This window comes from Cannabis sativa, chromosome 1, assembly GCF_029168945.1.
Source record: "Cannabis sativa cultivar Pink pepper isolate KNU-18-1 chromosome 1, ASM2916894v1, whole genome shotgun sequence".
Classification (NCBI taxonomy): Eukaryota; Viridiplantae; Streptophyta; class Magnoliopsida; order Rosales; family Cannabaceae; genus Cannabis; species Cannabis sativa.
In genome coordinates this window covers 1,001,924-1,024,152 of record NC_083601.1, presented here as the reverse complement: position 1 = coordinate 1,024,152, position 22,229 = coordinate 1,001,924, and the positions used below count along the sequence as shown (strand labels likewise).

Sequence of the window (22,229 nt, the reverse complement as noted above, 5' to 3'; positions counted from 1 at the left end):
TTGCTGATCCGTGGCTACCTGATGATCAGAATCCCTATGTTAGTTCCAGCCACCCTGCGCTAGAAGGCCATCTGGTGTCTAATCTGTTCTCGGTGGGGCAGAAACAATGGGATCTTGAAGTGTTGGATGATCTATTTAATACTAGGGATAAAGACCTAATTCTTTCTATTCAACTGAGCGACTCTGTGGACATGGATTCCTGGTATTGGAATAAATCTCCTTCTGGTTTTTATACTGTCAAGTCTGCTTACAAAGCATTGCAGCAACATGACAGCAACATGCTTATTGATCAAGACAGGGAGGGTTATAAAAGGCTTTGGCAGATTGCAATTCCACCTAAGGTGCAACATTTCCTGTGGCGTGCGATATCAGGGTGTCTTCCAACAAAGATCCAGTTGAATACAAAGCATGTGAACTGTGAGACTCGCTGCCCGTTCTGCAACATAGCCGAGGAAACCATTTCACATATTCTGCTTGGATGTCGATTTAGTCAAGCTTGCTGGAACTTATCTTGTGTGAATTTTGCTGCAACTCAGGTTGTTGATTTCAGATCTTGGTTCTTTAGCTTGCTGGAGTTACAACCGATTAATGTCATCCATGAAGCAGCAATGGTCTGCTGGAAAATCTGGGCAGTAAGGAATGATGTCGTTTGGAATAGTAAAACTTGCTCTGCTATCGAAGTGGTGCGATCAGCTAGGATTAATCTTAACCAATGGAGTAGTGCTCAATCACAAAAAATGGGGGCATTGTTAGTAGATAATATTAGCAATGTTAGTTAGCGCTGGAAGAAACCAATGTTACATACGGTTAAGGTCAATGTTGATGGTGCTATTTTTCAGTCAGACAACAAGTTTGGATTTGGTTGTGTAGCCCGAGATTCAAATGGTACTCTTGTTGAAGCTATTTCGGGAAGTCGAGTTGGTATGGTTCGTCCTGAACTAGCTGAGATAATTGGTATCAAAGAGGCCTTAAGTTGGATTAAGAGAAAGCAATGGCCGAATGTGGTGCTTGAAACTGATTCCTTGATGGTTGTACAAGCTATTAAAAGTTCAATTGCTATGCCATCCCAGTTTGGAATGCTTGTTTGTGATTGTCAAGGATTGCTATCTTCATTAAATAATGTTTTTATAAATTTTGTTAAACGATCTGCTAATAAGGCCGCTCATTGTGTTGCGCGTGGTTCTTATTTGAAGTCAGATTGTACTTTCAGTGAGCAGGATGCTCCTCTCGATTTACATAATATTGTAATTGCTGAAAGGTTTTAAATAAAATCATCTTTGATTCAAAAAAAAAAAATAAACTTAATAACAGTGAAAGTCTCCCATATGTAGAACACCACTTTTGAAAAACAAATACATAGAAAGTGGCCTCCTGGAATGAATACAAAAACCTATCTATCTAATCGATCGATCGAGAAGAAAACAAGTAATGCTATGTTCAGACACCAATTAATTAATCCAAGAGAATCTTGAAGTTGTGGATGTAAAATGATGAGTAGACTAAAGACCCCATTAATGAACACACAAAAGATTGAAATAAGTGTGAATGGATCTCATGCACTGACTTGACTAATAACAATTAATTGCCCATTAAAAAATAAAATGAACGTTCCACTGAACTTTCCTATATAGCTATAGGTTACTTTATTACTATGTATATATACTAAGGGAGTTGGCCAAAGTTTATATAGTTATATCTCTACTTAATAATATTTAACTTATCAGTAATATTGTTAAAGTTCTAAATTGAGATGATGAGGAAGATTTTATCGGTAGTGTTGGTTGTGATGGTGACATTATTGGTGGTTATAGCGCCAATACCAATGGTGAAAGCAATGAGTGCAAAGCAGTGCAAAGAGGAGAGGACTCAGTTGGTGAACGAGTGCAGGCCAGTGATATATGGGCAAGACCCCTCCAACAACTGTTGTCAACGTGTGAGGGTTCTCCACGTGGAGTGTATGTGCCCCTATGTCACTCCAAAGTTTGCCAAACTCATTAATCTTGCACGAACAGCAAAACAAATCCGAAGTTGTGGAAGAAACATTCCCCACAACTTCAAATGTGGCAGTGAGTATATTTAATCTTATTATATCTATTTATTATACTCTTTCGGTTGTCTTTGTACCTTAATTAGCTTATATATACATTTAATTGATTAATGGAGTTTATAATTTTTCCTGCTGCAGGTGCTACTTTGCCATGATCATCAGAAAAAATGCCCCACATCGAACACCTTAAGTTTGCTTTCAATTTATCTCTGACCAATCATGTTATTGGGTTATATGTATGTGTTGTAATAACAGAGAGAATTGTGTTCTCTAAATTATTGGTTATAATTAAGCATATGAATAAAATTTAAGGACTTTTATCTAATTTTATTTAATTTTACTGTTTCAGTGATTGTTTATGTACTAAACTATGCTCCCCAGATTTTGATATCAACCAAATCATGCTCCTTAAACTTTGATATGTACTAAATCATGCCCCTTGTACTTTTTTTTTTTTTTGAGAAAGATTTGTTATTATTAATGTGAAGAATCAGTAACAACAACAGAGATGATTGGGGATGGAATTTCACCCAACTAAAACATATCTTCGTCCAATCGAAGATCAAACTTAGCTAAATCATGGGCCGCTTGGTTAGCATCTCTTTAACATGAGATACCTTTATTCTAGGAAAAAAGGACGTAAGATAATTAATATCCTCTACCAAATCATGAAAAAGAGTTATACACTTAGTAGAAGATGGACAATTTAGAGCATTAATCAATAAGAGAGAATCGGATTCAATGAAATGAAGTGGAAATTGATGCATCAATGCCCATTGCAAGCTGTAAAACATGGCCAAGGCTTCCATTTCCTTTGGTGAGCAGCAGCCTTTGAGAGCTTTGGAGAGGCCTGCAACAACAACACCTTCATCTGTTCGAATAAGAGTGCCCACACCGATGATAGCACCATTTGAATCAATAGCAGCATCTATATTCAACTTGTACATGTCTTTTCCTGGTGGCTGCCATTTCGAAATGGTTTGTTTGAAGGAAGAAGAAGTCGACTGATTATTGCAATTTATTGCAGCAGTTGTTTGGGACGGTATGGTAGCAGCAGTAGCTTTGCGATATTGAGCAAGATATGAGTCTAAATAGCTACAAATCACCTCCGCAATCTTAGGCTTAGAACCATGAATCTCCTTATTTCTTTCAGACCAAATACACCACATAATACATATAATTCTCTCCAAATCAGCATCTTTGTTGACAGTAGCAAGATAGGAAAAAATATCATACCCTTTAAGGTTACCTATGTTGGGCATCAAAACTTGGCACTTTGATATCTTCCATACAGCTTTAGCACGAGTACAGCAAAAAAGAGCATGTCACACACACTCCCAAGCACATAAACAGAGTGAACAAGCTGATGATGTCGAGATCTTACGATGCATCAAATTGGCAGTCGTTGGGAGAGCATCATTAATAAAACGCCATGCAAAAATCTTGACTTTCTTAGTTAATTTTAGAGACCAGAAACGATTCCACCATTGACGATTAGATGATGAAGGGGAATCAGCCTCCATAGATTCCAAACTTGCCGCTAAGTGGTAGCCCGATTTCATTGTGTAATAGCTTGTGTCTGAGTGGCGCCAGATGAGCGTGTCCTCTCTAGGAGTGGGAGCAAGCGGTATGGAAAGAATGCGTTCAATATCATTAATATTCCCAAAATGATCTTCCAGAATCCTTAAATCCCATTGTCTATCATTGGTAATGTAATGAGCCACCGTGAAAAGGGGATCCCCTCCATAGTGGTAAGGAGTAAAAGTAGTGTTTCCCAGAAGCCAAGGATCTGTAGCACATCTAACGCTTTGCCCCATTCCCTATTTTCCATCTCAGACTTTTTAACAAAAGTTCTTTTCCATCACAGATGCTCTGCCAAGTAAGAGAAGGCAACACTCCTTTTTTTGCCGAAAGGAAATTACCATCTTTAAAGTACCTCGCTTGAAGAACTCAAGCTAAAAGAGAAGAAGGATCCTCAAAAATTCTCCAAGCCTGCTTAGCGAGGAGAGCTTGGTTGAAATGGAGGAAGGAACGAAAACCCATACCGCCATCTACTTTAGAAGAACATAAGAACTTCCACTTCTTCCAATGAATTTTCGAATGGTTTGCATGAGAACCCCACCAAAAGTTTGCCATCATCGCCTCTAATTGATTACAGAACTTCTTGGGGAGACTAAAACAACTCATTGCATATGTGGGAATAGATTGAACCACCGCTTTTAAAAGAACTTCCCGTCCTCCAATAGAAAAAAGCTTGGCATGCCATGTATTCATTAATTTCCAAATACGGTCTTTGATACCACTAAAAAGTTCCTTTTTATCTTTACTGGCATATGATGGAAGACCCAGATATTTTTCATGCAAAGCACAGATGGGCATACCCAAGACATGGTTAAAACGATCTTTAGTAGCTTGACTTGTGTTAGGTGAAAAGGACATGACCGTTTTCTCCGTGTTTAGAAGTTGTCCCGATGCCCGGTGATAAAGATCAAGGACCCTTCGAATAGCTTGACAAGATGCTTCCGTGGCATGACAAAATAACAAACTATCATCCGCAAATAGAAGATGAGACACTGCAGGAGCACGCCGAGCAATTGATAATCCCTTTAGATGACCCAAACTTTCCTCATTCTTCAACAAAGATGAAAGACTTTCTGAACAAATCAAGAATAAATAAGGTGATAGAGGGTCACCTTGCCTAAGACCTCTCTGTGGTACCACTGAACCTTTAATAGCCCCATTTATGTTGAAAGAAAGCGAAGCTGTCGTTACACATTTCATAACAAGATTCACCCAATTGGTATCAAACCCCATCTTCATCATAACCTCACGAAGAAAAAACCACTCTACTCTGTCAAAGGCCTTACTCATATCCAATTTGAGTGCCGAATACCCCAATCGGCCTCGCTTTTTATTCTTCAAGCAATGGACAAGTTCAAAAGCCAGCAACACATTGTCTGTTATTAAGCAGTTGGGAAGGAAAGCACTTTGATGCTGAGATATAACAAAGGGCAGCGCTTCTTTAAATCTGACCGCAATAGCTTTCGAGACCAACTTGTAAATCACAATACACAAACTAATAGGTCTGAATTCACTCACAAACTTAGGCTGGTCAATTTTCAAAATTAATGTAATCAGAGCTGAATTAATACATGTCATATCCGCACCCTCATTAAGAATTTGAAGTACACTTTGAGTCACAAGCAAGCCAACAATATCCCAATGTTTTTGGAAAAACATAGCAGACATACCATCCACTCCTGGGGATTTATCAGGCGCCATCGAATGAGGAGCATTTTCAACATCTGTAGCAGTACATGGTATTGCAACAGAAGAGCATTTATTTCAGGAGTTATAGCCGAATGGATAGTGGACAAAACCAAATTCAGAGCTTCAAAATCAACACCATTAGAATTGAACAATTGTGAAAAATAGGAAGTGACTTCATTAGCAATTTCCTCATCTCCATGTACAACCCCACTAGCAACAGTGTTTAAAGTTTTAATTTTATTGGTGGCATTCCTTGACTTAGCACGAGCATGAAAAAATTGTGTATTAGAATCTACACTTTGCAACCAATCAACTCTAGCTCTTTGATGCCAATAAAGCTCCTCTTTCTCTAACAAGTCATCCAATATTTTATCAGCATCTTCAACATTTTTGAAATGTTGTATAGACCGGTCATTACTGTTGTGCAAATGAGATGGATTTTTTTGTGCTGCTGCTATGTCTCGGCCCATTTGGCCATATTTGGAGACGTGCCAATCCTGGAGAGCGGAGGAGCAGTCTGCAATATTTTGCAGCAATGAAGGAATAGGATGAATATCGTTACAGGATTTCTAAGAGGCTTGGATGATGTCACGGCAATCTGAATCTTTGAGCCAAAATTGCTCGAAGCGAAATCTGTGATGTCTTTTAGTAGAAATGGACAATTGTTGTGGTAGAGAAACATTGTATGCAATTGCACGGTGGTCTGAATGATAGAAATCCAGATGAGAAAGAGTAGCATCAACAAAAAAATCAGTCCAAACACCATTATGAAAACCTCTATCAAGCCTCTCTTTTACTAAAGTCCCACTGTAGTGTTTGTTTGTCCATGTAAACTGGTCCCCAGTGTAAGGAATTGCAATAAGATTACAAAAATCAATAGCTTGCCTAAAATCATTCATAAGCTTATCACTTCTCAGTGGACCCCCATATTTGTCTTCATTTGACAACAACTCATTAAAATCACCAAGAACTAGCCAAGGAATATTGTTTGAAGGTGTAGCAAAACTTCTCAAAAGATTCCAAGTATTAATTTGTAAGTGAGATTTCGGAGCACCATAGAAAGCGGTAAAGTGGAAACGACAACCATTCTCATACAACACAAAAGCATCAAAATGATTCATTGAATAGGAGTTCAAGGTTACATCAATATTTGTCATCCATAACAACAATAAACCCCCTTTTAGTCCAACCCTTGGGACTTCAAGTCCATTGCTAAGTTTCAAAGAGTGACGAACATGATCTAAAGAATTACATTTAAGCTTAGTTTCCATAATAAAAAACAAATCAGGACGCTGCTATTTAACCAGCAGCTTTAGATGCCTGAATGCCGAAGGGTTTCCCAAGCCCCTGGCATTCCAACTTATTATTTTCATGGCTGAGCGCGGGGCTGCTGATGTGCAACTGTTGGAAGTTATTTTACCAGGAACTTAGATCTACTCACAAGTATGTTGATTTAACAACCTAAATATGAACTTCTAAAACGATAGAAAATTAAACACATAAGAGTATCAGAAATATTACATTGGGTGCAGCGGAATATATGTCTCCTCCCACTCAGATCTCTAACCCTTGATTCCTTTCTGTAGCAGAGTATAATCAAGATCTGAGCCCGATAGTCCTTCTTTGTTATTTCTGAATTTTACACAGCCTTCCTCACTATGATTGAGGTATTACTTGATGTGTGTGGGCACTACTCTAGCACTTATAGATTTCGAAACAGTGAAGGAATAGAGAGAGAGGGTGGCGGCTCAGAGAGAATTTTCAGAGAGAAAATTATGTCAGAATAATGTTGTGTATCAGTTATGTTGAAATCTGAAGCCTTTGCCTTCTATTTATAGAAAACCACCCAGGGCTATGATTGAATTAATTGACATATAATATTGAAAAAATCAAAGGGAAAAGGGAACTTAAGTGGCCGGCCTAGGCATTGTGGAAACAAGGCTTGCCACTTTTCCAACTTTCCTTTTCCTATACTGATAGTTTCCTGTTTTGTCAAAAGCTGTCAATTCCTTTATTCAACCACATAAATGTCAAATCTAATTATTTAATAATTAAAATTAATTATCAAATAATATATTGTCATTTATTTTATTAATAATGAAACTAATTAAAGTTTCCTAATTAATAAATATGCCCTTCAAAATCTCTATTTACTGTTTTGCCCTTAATAAGTGATAAATTCTCAAATAGACACAGTCTATCTTGAGAATTTTAATTGATTAATTAAAATCAATTAAATGAGTCTTACAAGTAATATTATCTCAACTAGTGGGGGGAACATGGGTCTATATATCCGAGCTTCCAATAAGCAGATTTAGAATTTACCACTTAAATTCACTGACTTATTAATTCTTCGTTGAATCCACACATAGAACTCAGAATTGCAATCTCAGTATATAGAATGCTCTATATGTTCCACCATATAGACACATCATTAGTTATCCATTGTTATAATCCTAATGTGATCAATGATCCTCTATATGGATGATTTACACTGTAAAGGGACTAAATTACCGTAACACCCTACAATGTATTTTATCCTTAAAACACTTAACCCTGTATAAATGATATTTCAACTAAGTGAAATGAGTACTCAATCATTTATCTCGTTTGGTTAAGCTCGAAGGAAATGACCCTTTGCTTACTATTCGCCAGATAGAAGCTATAGATTCCATATTTATGTTAGTGCTCCCACTCAATCGCACTACCGTGTTCCCAAAACGTATGTATTTCCCTGACCAAAAATTAGGCTTAACTAACAAATCAAAGAAAACGAATAACACTCTTGAAATTGAGCCTAACCATATTAGGATTTTGATCATGTGATCTAGGATCATGTATTCTGATAAATCTAGGAATACTTTATTCACATAGTCATGTTTACTTTCCACTGTGTTGACAACACAATAAACATGATCAAGTATGTGAAAAGGGGTTTGGATGAATTTATAAATCAAATAGACAAACAATTGATTAAGTGAACCAAAACATACACAAATGAATAAAAAATACTTCTATTACTTTATTGATATTGAATAATCTGGATTACATTGAAATAGAGTTTTATTTAGGGCATAAAACCCAACAGCAACCTCCGCTGAAACCGTGGGATTATCTTCAGCTGAATCCTTTGAGGAATGAGAAACATGTTGAATAGGTATCTCCTCCGTATCAAGGTTATGTTGGGTTTTATGCCCTAAATAAAACACTTTACAATCTGATTAGTTATCAATATAAGAAATTTGAAGGGATTTATGTTTGCATGAATTTTACATGCTAATGGTTTAATATGTTTATTACATTTTCACACAAAATCAGTTAAATCCAGATCATATGTTTATTCACAATTACAGTATCGAAACACAGTGGAATGTGATTGTGATCATATGAATCTAAAGACTAAGTCCCTGTTTCATCAGTGTTATTGGATTTACACTAATGTGATAATCAGCGATGATGTGTACTTACGCTTGGAGTAAGTGTTATGTTCTTTCCAGGACATTAGTAAAGTATACTATTTTCGAATGTATGGAGTATACATTGGACTAGACCGATATTGCAACTAAGTTAAGATATTACAAACTTACCGTTATATATCTTTCCAAGTCAATATCAGTAGTTGATCTTAAGATTAAAAGAATCTAAATCCTGATATGCTTAGGCTCAACTCAGGAGTACTATTCATGTTCTTTGATTTATTAGTTAAGTCTACTTTTGGGTCAGGGTGATACGTATATTTTGGGAACATGATAGTATGATTGAGTGGGAGTGCTGAACATAAATATGGAATCTATAGCTTCTACTGGTGTATAGAAGTCAAGTGATGATTCCCTTCGAGCTTAGCAAATAGAAGTAAATGGATGAGCTCTTGTTTAAGTGACTAATTCTTAGATCACTAAACACCATTTACAGGTAGCTAAGTGTTTTAAGGGGCAAAAAACATTGAGGGGTGAGAATGGTAAAATTATCCCATCTCGATGTAAATCATCTATATAGAGGATCTTTGATCACTATAAGATTATAACAATGGTTAAATGAGATAGCATATCTATATCGTGGAACATATAATATGCTCTATATAAGTCTGAGAGTGCAATTCTAAGTTCTAAGAGTGGATTCAACGAAGAATTAATAAGTAGGAATTTACTTAGTAAATTCGGTTCACTTATTGGAAGCTCAGCATATAGATCCATGGTCCCCATTCTAGTTGAGAACATACTGCTTGTAAGACTCAATAATTGATTTGTGATTGGTCAATTATAATTCTAAAGTTAGACTATGTCTAATTTGCAAATTTTCACTAAGCAGGATCGAAATTGTAAAGAAAAGAGATTCTAGGTTTATTTATTTATTAATGGACTTTATATGTCTAGTTAATAATTAAATTAAATGACAATATTATTTAATAATCTATTTTAGTTATTAAATAATTAGTTTTGGCATTTAAAAGGTTAGAATTGGAAAATTAGCGTTTTTGAGAAAATAGAAATAAAATTTGTTATATATAGTGTATATACATTGTATGTTATGTGTTGTAACATTTCTTTAATCTCTTTGTTGGTCCTTGTATTATATTGCAATAAATTTGTAGAATATTATATAACATATATATAATATGAAGAAGAAAAGGATCACTCACTCACAACCTTGAGTGTAGAATAGTGGGGATCACCATGACTTGAACAAGGTATTACACCTTTGTCCAAAAGCTTATTTCTGTTATCTCTAAGCACTAAGGGAACTCTCTAGGAAATAGCTTTGGGAATTATCAAGCATTTTTAGGGTTTTCTAGCAAAGTGCTTTCTTGATAGAAAACTTCATCTCTCTCAAATGAGCACCAAAGACCTCCTTTTATAATGTTTAGGTGATCACACATAGAATTCAAAATACACACATCATTTCTCTCCCATAAATGAGTATTAATCCATTTTGTAACAACTATGTCATAATAATTTTGAATTCTATCATCAATTTTGTGTAACATCTCTTTTATTACACAAAACTATGATCAATCAAAAGAAGTTACAAAAATAATTAATCTTGTAACTCCTCTCCATATTGCAAAGTGTAGGTTACAATATTAGGTTAAATAAATCATATGTTACACAATTTATTTACCAAATACTTAATATATAATATTCACATAATAACATATATTACCACATTTTAATCTACTTATTATTATATTAAATAATATAACAAAAAATAGTATTTTTTTAAAGCAATAAAATAGTACTTTTATAATATTATATATAAGTCTATTAATATAAATATATACTATATATTCATAATACACATAATATATGTGATATTTATTTATTGGGATCTTTAAATTTATAGTTAAATTTTTTGATTAATTAATCAATTAATATTTATAAATTTAATAAAAAAATTAAAAAAAAAAAACTAGAAAAATTAATGAGAGAATAGATAGAGTAGAATAAAGTCAATTTAGAATGACATGTCATTACTTTATACTTTAACTTTATAAATATATATATATATACATACTAGATTAATTTCACGTATAATTAATTTTTTTTTTAATTAGATTCAATTAGATGATGTTAAGTATAATATATGTATGTTTATTTTTTTTTTTAAATTAGGTAATGTATTTTTTTAAAAAAAAAATTGAAATGGGATTTGGGATTTTGATCTTTGAGGATTTTTTTTTTAGCTTTTGTCGATACTTTGGTGTGCCATTTGGATGTGATTATATATGTACAATAAAATCCAAGTGAGATATCATGGTAAATCATTGTGTGCCTGATTAAGCGGAATTGTCTCTTAATATCTACATAATTTTTTTTTATTTTAATTCAAAGTTAAACCAATAAAATTAAAAATAGGGAATATACTCATTTAGTACCCTATTTTTTCTCTTTAAACACATTTGGTACCTTGTGTTTTCAATAATACTTATTTAGTACCTTATATTTTGAAATAATACATATTTGGTACCCTAAAGTAAAATTTAATCAATATAATTTTATTAATTTGGCCAAACGGTTCTCAGTTATATGTAATTAAATAATTAAATTTGAATCTAGAATTTGTAAAATTGAAGATAATTTAATTATATTAATAAAATTTTATCAAAAAATTTTGAGTTTAGGGTACCAAATATGTATGCTTTTAAAATACAGGGTACCAAATAAGTATTATTGAAAATACAGGGTACTAAATTTATATTTAAATAAAACAAAGGGTACCAAATGTGTATACATACACCCTTAAAAATATGATTAAAAATATCTCAATATTTTAAATTTAAATTTTCCTTAAAAATACAAAGTAAATACAAAATATTCAATATAAGAAGATCACATATTTATTTAACTAATTCACCTTTTTTAAAAGACTTTTCACACCAAGAAAAGACAAGCTATTTTTCAAAATAATAATAAAAATTATATAATCAATTTTGAAAAGGATTGGAAGTTTTTCATTTTTACTTTTTATACATTTATAAAAAAGGAAACAACATAATCTTGAAATGGAAACAGCATAACCTCGAAATGGAAATAATTTTTATAAAATCGAAACAGTATAACCTCGAAATTAAAATAGCATAACTTCAAAATGGAAACACTTTTATAAAAATGAAAAATGTAAAAAAAAAAAAAACATAACAGTAAAAAAAAATAAAAAATACAGTATATATGGTACTTTCCCAAAAAAAATTTACCAATTGATACTTCACGTTTCATATTTAAGAATCATTAATTTGTTAATAAAAATTTAATTTATAATAATGATTTAATCATAAAAGTTAATAAGTTATTATTGTAACGAATGCTATTGCTAATACATACATTGACACTTGGACGGTTTATTTATATATTTATTTTTGAAATAACCCTAAACACCTAATAAATATATATAATTTTTATTAATTAAATTTTAGATGAAACAAATATTTACAGTTTTCTTTTATTTACATTAAAATTAATATTTTATTGATTTTTATTATGCATAATTTTTTTTTTATTTTAATTCAAAGTTAAAGAATATTCAATTAAGTAATAGTATATATTTTATTAAAGTTAACGTAAAAATTAAAAAAAAAAAAACATTATAATTAACATGAATATAGATATAGATATAGATTAATAATTAAATAAAATATCAATGAAAAGAAAGTGGGATAAAATATCAATAAATTAAAAGTTGAATTAACTACAAAGCATTTTGATAAAGCCTCTGAGATAATCTCGTGAAAAAGTTAAGAGGTACATGAAAAAGTTGAAAAATTATGTTAGGAACAAAGCAAGGCCGGAAGGATCTATTGCTAAAGGATACGTTATAGATAAGGCTTTGACATTTTGTTCCATGTACTTCAAAGGTGTGCATACAAAATTCAACTGTCCTTAGCGCAATGAAGATGCTTCTAGTCTATCTCGATACTTAACAGTTTTTAAATCTCAATGCCGTCCACTTGGTAAGCAAACAATAACAACTCTCAATGAGAAGACTCGCAAAAGAACCGAGTGGTACATATGATAGAATTGTATCGAGATCGACCCTTATATGACGTAAGTTAATCAAATTATTAATGCTTAATGAATAGCATTGTATTATTCTATTTAGCTAAATTTGTAATAGTTTTTTTTTTAATAGAGAGCACCTAGAAGTAATCGCACAAAGGGACCCGAATGCTAACCATAATCTTTTACACAAAAAAGAATTTCCTTCGTGGTTTCATAAGAAGGTGTGCAAGTATTCCGTTTCATAATATTTACTTAATCTAAATTATCAAATCTCTCAAATCTTGATTGTTATGCGTGTTTTTTCAAATTTTCAATTTGTATAAGCTCAAGTCATTAGAACATAGTGATGAACTGCTAACTTTAGCATTTGGCTTTGATCTTGTTTTGTATTTATATCTGACATGTATAGTTAATGGAGTTTGATTTGTTGTACATAGCCGAGATAAAGATCGCAATACTCAAAACAATACTGGGGTGTCCGTTGCAGGGACAGAAGGTTTTGACTATTTTGGGGAACTTGAAAAAATATTGCATTTGTCCCTTAGTAGGGCATATTCAGTAATATTATTTTGATATAAGTGGTTCAACACAGATCCGAGAAAGAAAAAAATTATTATCGAAAATATTTTTTTTTTTTGTTTATTTATATTAGAGTCCTAACTAAATATAAAGATTAAGGTGGAAAAATTAATGATCCAAAAAATATTGGTACATTAAATGAATTATTACTAAAATCTTTAGCTAGACAGATATGATAAGAGATCTTATTAGTGATCATTTTAATTATTGTGTTATTATTTGTTTTTATTTTTTTGACTTTCTATTTCTATTAAAAATTAGGGTTTTTTTTTTAGAATTTTATTGGTTCTTATATTTTTAAACCATGTAGATAGGGGTGTTCGCGGTGCGGGTGGTGCGGTTTTTAACTATTTTTTCAAACCAATCCGCACATGCGGTTTTTCCAATTTCTGAAACCGCACCCGCACCGCGAAACTAAAAAAATGCAGAAATCGCACCGCAAAAAATGGTGCAGTGCGGTGCGGTTTTTGTAGTTTCTGCGGTTTGGACTATCACCAAATAATTAAACTATCACAAATACAACATAGCTTGGCAACACTTGTCAAAAATATCATAAGGCTTGAAAATAAATACAAAAAAAAACTTTTAAGTTTCAACAATACAATAATTAGTGGGCTTTGGGTTGGACATTCACATATTGAACCTAAATAAATATAAAAATTAGTATTTTTATAATATGCGGTGCGGTACGGTTTGAACCGCATATTAACAATTCAAAACCGCAAACCGCACCGCACCACGCGGTTTAGAAAAAATTCAAACCGCGATCGCACATCAAAAAATTTCAAACTCTATTTTTTTACGGTGTAGTGTGATGCGAGCGGTTTTAGTAGTTTGATGAACACATGTACATGTAGATATATTAAATAATATAATTTTTTTAAAGGCTAGTCCAGCAGTGTTATTCTTTATTTGACTAGACACCAAAATTTGAGACGAGATTTAAATTCAATATGTAGTTGGTTATAGTTCTCAAACCACCTACCATAAATTGACACGTCATCTTAATTAAACAAACAGTTGAAATTAAAGAGTCAACACAGGCTGGTTAGTTAATGAAATTATATTAAAAAAAGTACGTAGTATATAGCAAGATCGATAATTAGTAAGTAATAAAGAGTTAGGTTTCTATCATTTCATTTATTTATTTATTTATTTTATTTTTTCTCTTTTTTGGTGTGGGTTGAAACTTAAAACACGGATCGTTATGGGAAATCTCTCCCATTCCTTTCCGGTACAATAGGCTCATTATACGCATGTCCATACTTATCCAATGTCATTTTTTTCCAACACATAAAATCACACACACACCATTTATGTCCTCACATCCTTATTTTCCCTTCTTTCTTACCACATCAAATTAGTTGATGAGGTAGATAATAAGAATAATATATTGGTAAGAATTTCCCAACCCCCAGAAAAACCACACCAAATCTTAACTACAAAATCACTACTATATATAAATATTTTCTTATCAATGTGAACCAAATAGAAATATACATTAATATCACGAGTAGTAATAATAATTAAACTAGAAAGAAAAGAATGGCTCTACTCTCAGTCTCGGCCTTATCAGTATCGTTACTCATCATTGCCGCCGTGGTGGTGGTGGTATCGGCGGACGACAATGTGCCGGTACCGGAAAACAAGGCAGACATAAACAAATGGTTTAACGCAAACATAAAGCCATTCTCGGAGAGAAAATCGACGCTGGACCCAGAGTTGGTGAAGGCTGAAGAAGCATCTAGGACCATTAAAGTTAGAAAAGACGGTAGTGGAGACTTCAAAACCATATCTGAGGCCGTTAAAACGGTACCGGCGGACAACACGAAAAGGGTGATCATCGAGATTGGACCAGGTGAGTACAATGAGAAGGTGAAGATCGACTTCACTCAACACTTCGTTACATTAATTGGTTCTTCCCAAACGGACAGACCCGTTATCAGCCACGGTGATACGGCCAAGGTGTACGGTACTGTGGATAGCGCCACCGTCATTGTCTTGGCCAAATACTTCGTTGGTGCTAATCTCATTATTAAGGTAATATATACATGTAATTTGTCTCCCATGCATGCATTGTAGTATATATATGGGTAAATACTATTGGTGATTTTGATAAAAAAAAATCAATTTAGGGTCCTATTTGTACTATTTTAGAAAATACAGGGTTCATTTTGTCATTTAACAAAACACAGGGTCTAATTGGTAACTTTTGTAAAACAGAGGGTCCAAAATAGTATTTACCCTATATATAATGAACGGTTTTTTATATTATTTATTAAGGGTGCTTTTGGAAAGCCACAATGTAATTGGATTTGTGTGTAATTAGAGGTAATTACACAATTTTACATGTTTGTCTGACTATGTAATTACACTGTAACTGTGTAATTAGAAGTACTATGTAATTACACTGTGTAATTACTAAAAACTTTCCATATTAAATATTAACTATTAAAAAATATTATTTTCCCATGTAATTACTAACTATTTTGCCAAACAAGATATTAGGAATTTATATGTAATTACCACCTCATATCCAAACACACATTGCATTTCAAAATATAGTGTAATTACTAAATTGTGTAATTACCACCCTAGTAATTACCCTACCTAGTAATTACACAGTTACTTCCAAACACACCCTAAAATTAAAATAATATTTGGAATTTCTAATATTTATATATGTTGATCGTGCAGAATTCTGCGCCGAGACCGGATCCGTACAAGAAAGATGGTCAAGCTCTGGCAATGAGAATTAATGGAGATAAAGGAGCCTTTTATAACTGCAAATTCCTTGGATATCAAGATACGCTTTGTGATGACAGAGGAAATCACTTTTTTAAGAACTGTTATATTGAGGGTACCGTTGATTTCATCTTCGGCAGAGGAACATCTTTGTATTTGGTATATATATGTATATATATATATAATTAATTAACCTAATTAATTATATAATTAAATTAACCAATATTAAGGATATAATAATTGTTTAATTGGCAGAACGCGGACCTATTTGTGTACGGTGAAAAAGGACTAACAGTGGTAACAGCACAAGGAAGAAATGCTGAATCAGAGAACACAGGATATTCATTTGTGCACAGTGTTATTCGTGGCTCTGGGAAAGGCACTACCTATTTGGGGAGACCTTGGGGTGGCATGCCTCGAGTCATTTATGCCTACACTGAAATGACCAAGGTTGTCCACCCCGGTGGATGGACCATCAAGGACCCTAAAGACGCCGGGTATATGCATGTCTTTAATTATAAACAATAATTAAAAATTAACTAATTAATTAATTGAATACTCCTAACTTATTATTTTCATATAATCATATTAATGCAGTAAACTTTACTACGGAGAATATAAGAGTACGGGAGAAGGGTCAAACGTAGCTAAAAGAGAAAAATTCGCTAAGCACTTAACGGCTAATGAAGTTAAACCTTTTATTACACTGGGCTACATTCAAGCTTCCAAGTGGTTGCTCCCTCCTCCAAAATTGGCTGGTTCTACTAAGATTTCCAGGGGTCTAAGAACAAATTTTAAAACAGATTCTTATTATTTAAATTAATAGATGAAATATGTAATGTATTCAATTATATTTAGTATGGAATTCCAACTGTACCTTACCTCCCACACAACTCAAACATCCATCTTCCAAGTTCCAACTACGTAAGTTAGCCTGTTCAACTGTTGACCATAAATATATAAACGTAATTTTTTCATTTTTGTCCCATAATTTACATTTCCGTTTTTTTTTTTTTAAAAAAAAAAAGAAATTTTTAGGTTCTCTGGAAATTAAAAACAATTTTTTAGTTAAGCAGTAACATTTATTATTATTTTGTTTTAATGATCATAATTACTTCGATATAATTAAATCTCATCAATAGTAGTCCTACACGTGGTCCTAACTCCTATGTCATGGAAATTTGCAGATATGCATTGCATGATGCATGGCTGATATGGCGACTCTGCTTAATTCTGTAACTTTTAACCAAAAATAATTAATTCTTTTGTCTTTAATTCATGGTTATATATATATATGGGTGACTATTCAATGGTTACATTTTTATTGTAACCATATGGTTACATTTTTTTTTAACCTGTAATAGCAGGTTACTAATAGGTAAACTTTCCTTTTTTAGATTTAATTAATTATAATTAACTATTTTCTTAAAATAATTAATTAAATAGACATTCCTTTTTTAGAATTATTTAATTATAATTAACTATTTTCTTAAAATAATTAATTAAATATTTAACAAGACCTCTTTTAGCAATTAATATTTATATTTAAATCCTTACTTGACTTATTTTAATAATTAAACCATTTAATTATAATATTTACAATAAAATTTATTTTTTTTTTACAAAAATTAAACTTCTTTTGACACAAATTAAAATTCTCTTCTTATAATAAATTTTCAAATAATTAATTATTTTTAAATGATATTTAATTATTTTGTTATAATTATATGAACTAAGTATGAGGCCTCAAGCTAATCAATCGATAACAAGTGCAACTATTTTTTTTCTAAAAAATCCTTCAACTTATTTCATTTTTTACTTTTTAAATATTTAAATAAAAAAATTAAATAATTAAGTGTAATAATTTAAAATTAAGATTACAAGTATAATAAAATTTAAATCATGAAATTATATGTGTATAATTTTAAATTATAAAAAGTTTTGCTATAAAATTTTAAATAATTTAAGTATAAAAAAATAAATTGCTAAAAGATCCTTATATAGTAATGAATTGCAAAAAATTTATTAATAATTATAATTAATTTAATTTTAAAATATAATTAATCTTAATTAAAGTTTTATAAGGAAATAAATGATTAGGTTACTTTCAGGTTACAAGTTATTTATTATTTATTTTTATTTAATTTCCAAAATAATCGCAACCATTTAATAGTAATCCAATGGCTTAAAAAAATGTAACCATGATGGTTACAATAAAAATGTAACCATTGAAACCTCTTCCATATATATATATATGTATTTGTTCTTATTAGTTATAATATTCATTTTTATATACGTGTTTTATTTTTTTAATCAGGAATTAATGGATGACTTGAGTCATTTTATTAGACCAAACTTGAGTTAGTTATTAACTACCAGTCTACCATATGATCCAAAGCTTGGTTAGTTAATTAATAATAATTGGGGCAGGGATCATAAAAAAGTTCTATATATTTAATGCTAATAATATGCATTCATCAATAATCCTGAACCATATTTTATTTATTAAATATGAATTGGTTGTTAGTTTGGCTTTTCAGGGTGAATTAATACCGATCTATACATGCTTGATCCGAATTTTGACCAGTATAAACTTTTAGGAAGACGAATTAGATTTGTGAGAGACAAGATATATAAAATAATGATTATAATAGAATGATGATGGGTAATTTATGAGTATTATGTGTACTTATTAGAATATGCACTCAAATTTTAGAGATTGATGTGTTTGTTTTTTCAGCTATCATACTTAAAACGACACCTATAAAAACGAAAAAAAAAACAATATGACATCACTATATATACTTAATGTTTAGGTGCATCATTACTCATAATTAATTGGGGTATATATGATTCATACGTTAATGAACAAGAGCTAATACTCTTTCTCTCTACATGTGTAGACCTCAAGGCAATGTCTTTTGCGTATTATGTCCAAGATTCTGAATAATTCAGTAGCTTACACTCTTTCAAAATTAGATTAATTTAATAGCCTTAACTCTAATTAATTTGGTTTTGCTTGGTTTTATTTGTATCTATATATTTTGACTTAATTAGTACTATCTTTCTTAATGAAGTATCTCTTTTTCACTTAAAAAATTAATATCGGACTAGGGAATAGGATCGAATGGAGAACTTTTACTTAATGAGAGAATTATGAATTAGCAAAAACTTAAGAGAGATTAGTTTATTGAGAATTATTTTTGCTGATATATATTTTTTAATGCACATCGGCCCTCCTTTTAACTATAAAAACAAAAATATATGTAAAATAAAGTAAATAAAAGATTGCAATTATCTCACACTAACTTTTTTTTTTGAACACTAGTTTGAAAGAAGATTGCCATTATGATTCCTACTCAAATTATAAAATTTTATTTAAACCAAGGGCCCTAAAGACCCAATATGCAGGCTGGATGAGTTAGTGAAATTATATAAAAAAGTACGTATAGCAGAGTGCATATCTTTTATTTTATTTTGTTAGTTATTAATGAGATATGGTTAGATTTTTTTTTCTTAGATGAATGGATCATTGAATATTAATAAGTAATTATATGAAGAGTGCATATTATATTATTTTATTAGGTTAAGTCTCGGTTGAAACTCAAGGCACGGATTCGTTATGCCGAATCTCACCCATTCCTTTCTTTCCAGTACAATAGGGTCAGTATAGTGCATGTCCATACTTAGCCAATGTCATTTTTTTCTACACATCAAATCATATATCACTACCCAAAAAAAAAAAAACCAAAAAAACTATTTTAGTGACAACACCAAATTATATATAGTAATTTGCGGCGTAAATACCTAAGTTTATCTCAAAGTTGCAGATAAATACCTAAGTAAAAATTTTGGCAGGAAAAATACATTCAGTTAGGATTTTGAAACTTCCGTAAGTACCTTTCCGTTAAGTGACATGTAAGTGTCCACGTGTCATTTTCACATTGGTCAACATCATTTAATTATTATTTTTATTAATTAAAATTCATTAAAATATTTGAAAATCATTTTAAAATTAAATTAAATAAAAATTAAAATTAGACCTAATTATAAATTTAAATATACAAAATAATAATTATAAATTAACATTAAAAATTATAAACAGAATAAAAAATCAAAAGAAACCTGAAACTAAACCTCCGTCTCATCTCTCTCTTCTCACAGGTTTCATATCTGGGGCACCTCCGCCCGACCTCGGTGAGGCATTCTACCACAATCGATGGACGAGATTCCCACCACCAGGATCGCAAGCATCAGAGCACACCGAAGCTTGTTCTCCATCTCGATCTCGCTTGAGTTCTCTCCACTCTCTCAGTCCCTCTCTTTCTCGATTTCTCCCTACTCAGAACCGGACGGAGAAACTCCGACCGTCCATGGCCCAAACAAACTTTTACCACACCTAACGGAGATACAGGTGAGGCGCCGACAAGAAACTTGGTCTTGGTTGAGATCTATGCATCAACGGGATCTATTGTTTGTTTAAATCTGGTTGCTTAGGTGTTTTTTACGAGATCTATATATCTTTGTCCACGATGAAGATTTTTTTTTAGAAATTTTTGTAAATAAAGTGTTACTGTAACCTGGTGTCGCCGGTGTTGTGGTTGCAATCGCACAAGAGGACGACGATGATGTTTCTAGGAAGACTGTTTAAGGAGTGTAGAAGAGAAGGCTTCTAGGTATTTTTTTTTATCTTTTTTTTTATTGCATCCCAATTTGAGTCACCTAAATTCTTTTTCAAGATATTATAGATGAGGATTTTTGTGGGAGAAATTTACTGGGTTTTTTTTTTCAATTTTGGGATATTTGAGTAGAGCTTTGTTTGTTGGATTGGTTAGATCAGTTTTCTCTTAGTGGGAATATTTTTGAGCTTTAAGTGGGTGAATGGTGTTGGGTGAGAAATTTTTTTGAGATTTTTGGTTGAAATTTTTTTTTAGGTTTGGGATGCCTCTGTTAAGAACACGATGGTGAGTGAGATGAAGATTTAAGTTTTTAATTAATATTATTATTATTATGTATATTTAAATTTATAATAAGGCTTAATTTAAATTTTTACTTAGTTTAATTTTTTTTAATTTTAAAATGATTTTCAAATATTTTGATGAATTTTAATTAATAAAAATAATAATTAAATGATGTGGACCAATGCGAAGATGACATGTGGATACTTACATGTCACTTAACGTAAAGGTACCTACGGAAGTTCCAGAATCCTAACATAATGTATATTTACCACCAAAAATTTTACTTGGGTATTTCTCTGCAACTTTGAGATAAACTTAGGTATTAACACCGCAAATTATTCAATTAAATATATCACTAAAATATATTATTTAGATACAAATTTTAGTTTTTATTTTAGTCACAATAAATATTGTGATTAAAAATAAATTTAATCACAACAAATTGTAATTTTTGTGACTAGTTAATACCTTAAGTCATGAATCTTTTAGTCACAATATAGAAATGATAATTTATAATTAGTCGTAACTTTTTCACTTTTAATCACAAATATTATTATGACTAAACATAAAAAAAATGAGGAGGTTCCAATGATTACATTTTTATTGTAACCATCATGGTTACATTTTTATTGTAACCATCATGGTTACATTTTTTTTTCCATTGGATCACTATTAAATGGTTGTGATTAATTTGGAAATTAATTAAAAAAAAAATAAAAAATGACTTGTAATCTGATATTAACTTGTTAATTTATTTCTTTTTAAAACTTTAATTAAGATTAATTATATTTTAAAATTAAATTAAGTATAATTATTAATTAAATTTTTGCAATTTATTATTAAATAAGGATTTTTTAGCAATTTATTTTTTTACACTTAAATTATTTTAATTTTTCTAACAAAACTCTTAATAATTTAAAATTATACACATATAATTTCATAATTAAAATTTTATAATTAAATAGCTTAATTGTTAAAATAATTAAACGAAGGGATTTATATATAGATAAAAAAAAATATTTATAAATTTTAATTGCTAAAAAAGATTTTCTTAAATAGTTAATTATAATTAATTAATTCTAAAAATAGAATTTTTACTTATTGGTAACCTGTAACCATATAGTTACAATAAAA

General features: G+C 31.1%; 3 protein-coding genes across 3 annotated transcripts; 2 read left to right on the top strand and 1 right to left on the bottom strand.

Annotated features, from left to right (window-relative positions):
- Positions 1–1,677: 1,677 nt before the first annotated feature.
- On the top strand, positions 1,678–2,358 carry LOC115708114 (uncharacterized). The gene is made up of 2 exons (XM_030636310.2): positions 1,678–2,066; positions 2,186–2,358. The coding sequence occupies exons 1-2, from the start codon at positions 1,751–1,753 to the stop codon at positions 2,200–2,202; spliced, it is 333 nt and encodes a 110-aa protein (XP_030492170.2). The 5' UTR covers positions 1,678–1,750; the 3' UTR covers positions 2,203–2,358.
- Positions 2,359–2,619: 261 nt separating this feature from the next.
- Positions 2,620–3,864, bottom strand: LOC133033633 (uncharacterized). The gene is made up of 2 exons (XM_061108625.1): positions 3,432–3,864; positions 2,620–3,341 (listed from the first exon to the last, which is right to left on the bottom strand). Exons 1-2 carry the CDS (start codon positions 3,862–3,864, stop codon positions 2,620–2,622), a joined length of 1,155 nt encoding a protein of 384 aa, XP_060964608.1.
- Positions 3,865–14,411: 10,547 nt separating this feature from the next.
- LOC115704833 (probable pectinesterase 50) lies at positions 14,412–17,111 on the top strand. The gene is made up of 4 exons (XM_030632044.2): positions 14,412–15,429; positions 16,087–16,293; positions 16,390–16,631; positions 16,732–17,111. Exons 1-4 carry the CDS (start codon positions 14,935–14,937, stop codon positions 16,955–16,957), a joined length of 1,170 nt encoding a protein of 389 aa, XP_030487904.2. The 5' UTR covers positions 14,412–14,934; the 3' UTR covers positions 16,958–17,111.
- The last annotated feature ends 5,118 nt before the right edge of the window (positions 17,112–22,229 follow it).

Coding starts and splice junctions, on each gene's coding strand:
- LOC115708114 (XM_030636310.2), top strand. CDS start 1,751: ATGATGAGGAAGATTTTATCGGTAGTGTTGGTTGTGATGGTGACATTA.
- LOC133033633 (XM_061108625.1), bottom strand. CDS start 3,864: ATGGGGCAAAGCGTTAGATGTGCTACAGATCCTTGGCTTCTGGGAAAC. Junction 3,342..3,431: donor GACTGCCAATTTGATGCATC/GTAAGATCTCGA, acceptor CTCGTGCTAAAG/CTGTATGGAAGATATCAAAG.
- LOC115704833 (XM_030632044.2), top strand. CDS start 14,935: ATGGCTCTACTCTCAGTCTCGGCCTTATCAGTATCGTTACTCATCATT. Junction 15,430..16,086: donor GTGCTAATCTCATTATTAAG/GTAATATATACA, acceptor TTGATCGTGCAG/AATTCTGCGCCGAGACCGGA. Junction 16,294..16,389: donor GAGGAACATCTTTGTATTTG/GTATATATATGT, acceptor TTTAATTGGCAG/AACGCGGACCTATTTGTGTA.